At 52.0% G+C, this 7,318-nt stretch overlaps 1 protein-coding gene across 1 annotated transcript; it reads left to right on the top strand.

The window, feature by feature from the left end:
• The first annotated feature begins 2,757 nt into the window (after window positions 1-2,757).
• LOC123169398 (WRKY transcription factor WRKY28) lies at window positions 2,758-4,215 on the top strand. The gene is made up of 2 exons (XM_044587237.1): window positions 2,758-3,417; window positions 3,529-4,215. The coding sequence occupies exons 1-2, from the start codon at window positions 2,869-2,871 to the stop codon at window positions 3,961-3,963; spliced, it is 984 nt and encodes a 327-aa protein (XP_044443172.1). The 5' UTR covers window positions 2,758-2,868; the 3' UTR covers window positions 3,964-4,215.
• The last annotated feature ends 3,103 nt before the right edge of the window (window positions 4,216-7,318 follow it).

The raw sequence follows: 7,318 nt of genomic DNA on the forward strand, positions 1-7,318 counted from the left end.
ATCCGTGAACGGATGTGGGAGGAAATTTACGGATCGTCATTGAAGATGCCCTTGAGGGACAAATTTGTTTCACTTAACCCAACATCTGTTGGCCATCTTGCCAATGCTGATCGAATCATATCTTCTCGTCGGTGAGCTCGACCAGCAGTTGCATTTTCCTTGTGTGTCTTACATGCATATGCTTTTATGCAGACATGCCACAACACGTGCTAAATGTGCAGCAAACGTAGCTACTGGTACTAGTACTAGAGATTCGATGATTCGATATCCACATGCCCCCCATCACATTGAACATGGATATGATACTCTTGCTTGCCAACCAAAACGGGACCCTAACAACCACCCGAGAATATAGTAGTATACTAATCACAAGTTTTGCAGCTCCCCCCGAGTTCACACGTCAGCACAAACAAGTGTGTTACGTGTCGTTCGTCCCCGAAGAGAACGGCACCTTTCTTCGAGATGACGGTCATTTTAATTAGCGTTGAGCACAGTTGACCTTGGATATATTAACATTTAACAATTTGATCAATATGTTGGATGGGAGTATGCTTGCAAACTACTCCTACTTATGTCCACCAATCTGCACATGCATGAACCTCTCCGCTTCTTCATGTTCATTGTTTCCAGAATGTTGAGGAACGCCAACTTCGCCACTTCCGCACATAAGAAATTCTTAGTTACTTTTGATGCGGTTATGCTTGCTTTCATAAGAAACCGGGAAATTCCGAACAAACCGGTTCAAGGGAGATGTGACAGATGTCTGAAACAAGAGGTGGCATGCATGCATAGACTGGGTAGTATAGCACTCACGTAATACTAGTGCACATATTAAATTACTAGGTAAGCAACTAAGCATGTCCAGTGGATGAAGTCTATGTACTGTATACATAGTTAATGAATTTGTAATCAGCTGTGACGATCCAATCAACAAAGCTGACCTGGTCGACTTGCCAATTCTCTGCTAGCTAATTAGGAGTGGCCGGCTGCGGAGATGCATGGTGCGAAGAGATCAAGCCAGATTTGGTTTTGACAGGACCGTGTGCGTACACTAGGTCCAAACCAGGCCCTGCCTGCTTAGAGTTGGATTTCTATATTGGTTCGGTCACTGCGTATCCATCCTTCTTCTTCCAAAGATCACGGCAACTCAAAGTCTTGGTTCGGGCTGGGTCCAGGCCCAGTGTATATCTCCTGGCAGAAATCGAAATCGTAGGTTTTGACAGGACATGTGTGGGAACCGAGCAGAAATAGCGTATTTGGAATGCGGAATCAATTCAAAAAGCATGCACAGGACAGAGAAAAAATAGAATCGATAAAATTCCATCTTGAAGTAGGAGTCTTTTTTGACCTGGTGGAAAACATAAACCTTGCCCGACCCCCTCTCGCGAGCCGGAGTGCGAACCCAGCGCCGCCTCCAGCCCCCTTCTTGGGCCCTCCCCCTCGCCGCAGCTGGAACGCGCCGCCTGGCAAAGCCCGACCGGCGTAGATAGCGGTGGGGTACCTTCTCCCTCCTTTACGTGGCTCGCTGGCTCGAGGCAGCAGCTTCAAGAAGAGGCGTGGTGTCATGGAGGAAGTCATGGCACGGCGGCGGTTGGGGCTTCGGTGTTGTCATGGCTGGTGGCAGCGGCGCGGAGATTGCGTGTAGGCTATGGGTGTGGCGTGTCCGGACAGGAGGCGGAGGCGGATGGATGGGCGACGTCCCTCGGTCGGTTGCCCTGCCTAGCGACAACAGTGGGCCTTCGGCTTGCATTCGGGCAGACGTGATGGGCCGAGGCGGGTCGGGCAGCATGGTTGTCCTGTGGTGGCAACTTCGCCGTGGTGGTCGTGGTCTTGCATGCGTCGCAAGGGGCGGCGGCTTCCATTCTCTTGGGTCCGAGTCGGCGATGCCGGAGCTGGTAGGTGCTGGTGGTGCCTATTGCATGCGTGGAGGCGGTGATTTTGACCTAGGGCTCACGCTTAGGTGGGCCATGTTTGGGCCCAAGGCGGGTTAGGGCTATCGCTCCGGGTAGGTGATCTCAGATTAGATCCTTTCGATCTATGCTACTCTTCAACAGTGGTGGTTTCTGTTCTGGTGCGTTGGTCCTATGGAGTCTTAGCACGACGACTTACCGACTGTCTATTGCAACAAGTTTTGCTCGGCTCTGGCGAGGGAGCGGCAACGACGGCGGCACACCTTCAGCTCACTTCAGTGATTGTAGTCGTCGCTAGGTGATCTATGGATCTGAATATAATTTTTATTATTCGTGGTGTTCGTTGCACCGCTGTAATTGAAAATGAATAGATTAGAAGTTTCTCAAAAAAATAATTATTATTAAAGAACATCAAGGCAGGCCACATCCAATTTTCTTTGTTGGGGTGCCAAAATATAAGCATGAAAGCATCCCCAGTTGTTGGCACGCGATGGCTCTCCTTGACCAAACGGAGACCCCAAGGAAGAGTGCTTCTGTTCTGTCCCCACCCCACTCGACTAATCAAAAAATTCCCACCCAATACGCATCCATCCATCCATCGATTCCCTCATGCTGATTGTCAGTGTCAACCACAAAAATAAATCCTAGTAGTACTACTTCTTCCCGGCTTCACCAAAAATATTCTATCGCGGTCACGGCGACCAAAAGAAGCGCGACGACGAAGACGAGCCCGGCCCACCCCAAGATGCTTCCTCCTCCTTCCGCAGTCTCCAACTCCCCGCCTCCTTCCTACCAAACTCCCACCCTCGCATGTCCCCCTTCCTCTCTATATATTCATGCCCGCGCGCCTCCTCCCAGCCACGACCACTTCTCTACCAAGCTGCCCATCTAGCTTCCCGGTCTTCTTCTTCTTCTTCTTCTTCTCTCATTCTTGAGCTACTGGGAATTCAAGAAAGACATGGACGAGCAGTGGATGATGGGGCAGACTTCCCTCAGCCTCGGCCTCAACGTCGGCCGGCCGACGGCGCCGCGGGGTGCCCCTCCGGTGACCAAGGTTCTCGTGGAGGAGGACTTCATGTCCTCCAAGAAGAATCACGAGGTCGAGGCGCTGGAGGCGGAGCTCCGGCGCGTGGGCGAGGAGAACAGGAGGCTTAGCGACATGCTCCGCGCGCTGGTGGCCAAGTACTGCGACCTGCAGGGCAGGGTCAGCGGCATGATGGCGGCGGCGGTGGCGGCCAACAACCACCAGTCACCCACGACATCTGAGGGCGGCTCCGCGGCCTCGCCGTCCAGGAAGCGCGCCCGCAGCGATAGCCCCGACACCGCCGTCCAGGAAGCGCGCCCTGCCAGCGGCGGCTTCGCCGTCAGCGTCAACGTCGGCCCCGACCAGGCGGAGTGCACGTCCGTCCACGAGCCGTGCAACAGCAAGCGCGTCCGCGCCGACGAGTGCAAGGCCAGCAGGGTATCCAAGCTGTATGTCCACGCCGATCCCTCGGACCTCAGCCTCGTAAGTAACGAACACCCAGCACAGTCCGTCCATCTTCTTCCTCGTGATCATCGATCGAAAGTTTCTTGCCGTCGATTAACTAATCAATTTGCGCTTCGTTTTGACGAGCAGGTCGTGAAGGATGGGTACCAATGGCGAAAGTACGGGCAGAAGGTGACCAAGGACAACCCTTGCCCGAGGGCCTACTTCCGGTGCTCGTTCGCGCCGTCGTGCCAGGTGAAGAAGAAGGTGCAGCGCAGCGCCGAGGACAGGACCGTCCTGGTCGCCACGTACGAGGGCGAGCACAACCACGCACAGCCGCCGAAGATGCAAGGCTCTGGCGGTAGGAAGTCCGCCGACGCAGCCGCCGTCCGTGCATCGCCAGCGCCGCCGCTTGCCCAGCAACAGCCGAAGCAGCAATCGATGACGGAGGCGGGATCGGCCGCGGACAGGAAGAACCTGGCGGAGCAGATGGCAGCGACGCTGACGAGGGACCCAGGATTCAAGGCGGCGCTCGTCTCCGCGCTCTCCGGCCGGATCCTCGAGCTCTCGCCGTCCGATAGTTGATCAAGCGAGCGGCGTCGTTTTCGTTTTGGTCTCCCTTCAATTAGCATTTGTAGCTGAAAATTTTAGATCACGTACGCGGTCATGTCATTAATTTTGAATTGCTCGCCTATGCAGAGATTAATTGTATATACGTACTTCATTAGCTCTACGGCAAAACATACTGAATTTGTACAACACTCTGGAGTGGATGCAGCAAACATATATTCTTTTGTCCCAAAATAAATGTCAATGATTTAGTACAACTTTCATGAATTCACAGATAGAAAATGGTTAGATAGAAAAATACAGCAATGTATTTACGGAAGATGGCTACAGAAATATGCTTGTTTTTCTTTAAGCGCCGGTGCTTATTTTAAGAGGACATACACTTAATTAGAGATCCGTTCTGCAGAAATATGACTAGTGATTACAAAATTTTGATTTCTTTTACAAAGCACTTTCATAAGAACCCTGCATTGTCCGAGGCCTTATAGGCTATGTGGGGTTTTAGCTTGAGGATCGATGTAGGCTACGCGAGGTAATAAAGAAGACCCCCCCCCCCCCCCCCCCCCCAGCCGCGCGTGCGGAAAAAAATGACTTTGATGAGATTTATGTATTTTTTTTAGGATTGTTTGTGTGGCTGTTTTCGAAGTTCTGCGGTCATTTCGCCGCCTTCGGGTCAACAGATATGAGTGTGCTATTTAAAGGGAGAAAAATCTTCGTTGCTTTTCATTGCATTATATTTTGTTTGATTGCCCTCTACATTAAACAAGCAGGATCTCTCTCTTTTTTTTTGAGGGGGCAACCAGCAGGATCTTGAAAACGCGCATCATGTTCGAAATAAGATGAGAGAATAAGATCAAGATCGATCCAGCGCAGCATGTGTATAATAGCGCGTGGTTCACGTGCGCGACAGTCGGAGATCTGCTGCCAGACAGCAGAGAAAACGAGTGGCGCTGGCCGTACCGGCGAAGGACGACGGAGGAAAGAGAGAGGAAGCCGGCCGGAAACAGAAGCAGCATGGGACGTGGGGGGGCCACGATGGGATCTAGTTTGGCTTGTTTAATTCGTGCCGGTCAAACACGTGCGATGAGGCCGCGACGGTTCGGTCCACCGTCGTCATCTCGTCCACGCTGGGATGCGGCACAACTCCTTCGATCTCTTCTGCATCCAAATGCCTTTCTCACTGGAATGCTTTTGTCTAACTATTCCACGTGTATGTACGGCATTCATTAAGTACCCGCCCTGTTGCTAGATTAGTTTAGGCATCTTGACCCGCAAATCAGACGCCGAATCTGTTTGCGGACAGGGGAGAACTAGTCTGCGGACACAGTTGCGAAAGGCTGCCATGCAAAGGTATCTACATACATTTCAAACAATATTAAAAATAGTAGTCATCCACCGTTTATTGTAGACACGATAACTAGTACACCAGCGATGTGTCCTTTTCATTCCTCTTGTAAAAGGGCGCAACGTAGAAGTACCTCATGTGCCACTCAATTCAAATCCGGCACATCTTTCTTCTGTACGAAATGGGTTCAACCTTTGTTTCCAACGAGGGATCTGGCATCGGGATGCTTCCTTTGACGGCGTGGGTGCTCTGCGCTTATTCGTTAATGGGCTGTTCATTGTTGTTGGTGGGCATGCCGATGTGGGTTGGTGTTAGGCTGAGGGTGTGTTGGGAGCTTGGATGAAGACCTTGTCTAGTCCTTGGGCCTCTGACCTTCGACGGTGAGTGTTGCGGCCGGCGTTGACCTTCCTAGAGGCATTGTTGCATTGTTTCCGCACCTCTCCCGAAGGATCCGACCGCCGCTATTGCTCTCGGGGAAACCCTAGATCTTCTATGATCGGATGATGATGGCGCATTCCCATTGCATCCCCTCGTGAGCTTTTTCTTTGGAGTCGAGCATCTGAAAGCAACACCAATGAAAGGCAGTGGTATTGACGTCAAGGCTTCTACGCCGACAATGGCAGAGGTGAGCAATGTTGGAGACATGCCAATGGTTCCAGTAGTCAGCTATTCTCTGACGTGTCTTCGAGATTGCCTCGGTTTGTTCGTTATTGTGAGGTCGAAGCTACCCTGGTGGGTCCCGAAGCCGACGATGTGGGGCAGTAGGTTGTTTGTTCGGTGGTCGTCAGCAGCGCCAACCTCACATAGTTTTTCGTCGTAGCTCTCCGTCGGAGTCGGAGCTGCGATGTCCTAGTCGTGGTTGACTCGGTCCTGGCACAGATCTTCATGTGACCCTGCATGTCCTCTATGGCGTGGGTTGGGTCCATGATCGTGAAGTCAAAATTGTTTGCTCGGGGATTAGGAATTTGGTAACACCTGCTTGGCGAGAAGTGATGATGACGACGCATGTGTGCTACCTAGCCAAGGCTTTCTTTGTAAAGGCGTGCTTGAAGCGTCCTACGGGTGCCCGCTCAGTGAATTGTAACGATTTTCGTTTGGTTTTCTAATAATTTATTGAACAATTATTTTCTGCTTAATTAAGGGATGAAAGAAATCTTTTGCTTATGTTCCAAGTAAATATATATACGCGTCGATTTTCTCGGCAGGGTACGGGTAGAACGCACAAGGGCCTCTCTCTAGCTGGAAGCTTCTGAAGTCGTGGTCGCGACCGAGCCGCGCGAGCGCAGCAGGCAACGGGGGTGGACTGATCGATGAAGCTGAAACCACTCGCTAGTTTTCGTTTTCCTGCTGTGCCGGAGCAGATTAATGAGCGCGTCGCATCGCAAGCACCAGCTGCTGTCCGGCTAACTGCCGAGCTGGACTATGGACTGGACAGGAAGGACGTTCTCGTCGTCTACCGGCGCGGGAGCTTGGAAGGTCCGTTGGACAGGGACCAGCCGACCGAGACTGTACATAGTTTATTTTGTGAGCTGATGCGTGAGATTACAACTATGTATGGCCTGGATAGGCTTTGCTGACCGTGTAATTGATTAACAGGGACATGGTAGACTAAGGAGATCAAATAGGTCCATACATTTACCACTGGTAGCCATGATATCCAGCATCTTCAAAGCGGGCTCTAAAACCGCATGCAACCGTCGGGACCGAGCGGTCCAGGCTCATTTTGCCATCTACTAACACGGTACCCCATCAGTTCCGCGGAGCGGTTAAACGTCGGTTTTTCGCAAACCCGGCCCTGGGGGGCTTTGCGGGTATTCGGATCGCTCCTTGTACGCTCGTCAACCCGGCCCGGCCAAAAAGGTTGCTAGGCTCGAGACCTGCCACTCATTACAACGGAAACTGCCACATGTGAGCAAGTGCTCGCTCAGTGTCACCTCAGGCACCGCTGGCAGTGGCAAGGCAGCCAGGTCGCCCTCACCAGGGTCGGCATTCTACAAGGCGGATCTCTGCACGATGCAGGAGGAA

The sequence above is a fragment of the Triticum aestivum genome, chromosome 7D, assembly GCF_018294505.1.
Source record: "Triticum aestivum cultivar Chinese Spring chromosome 7D, IWGSC CS RefSeq v2.1, whole genome shotgun sequence".
NCBI lineage: Eukaryota > Viridiplantae > Streptophyta > Magnoliopsida > Poales > Poaceae > Triticum > Triticum aestivum.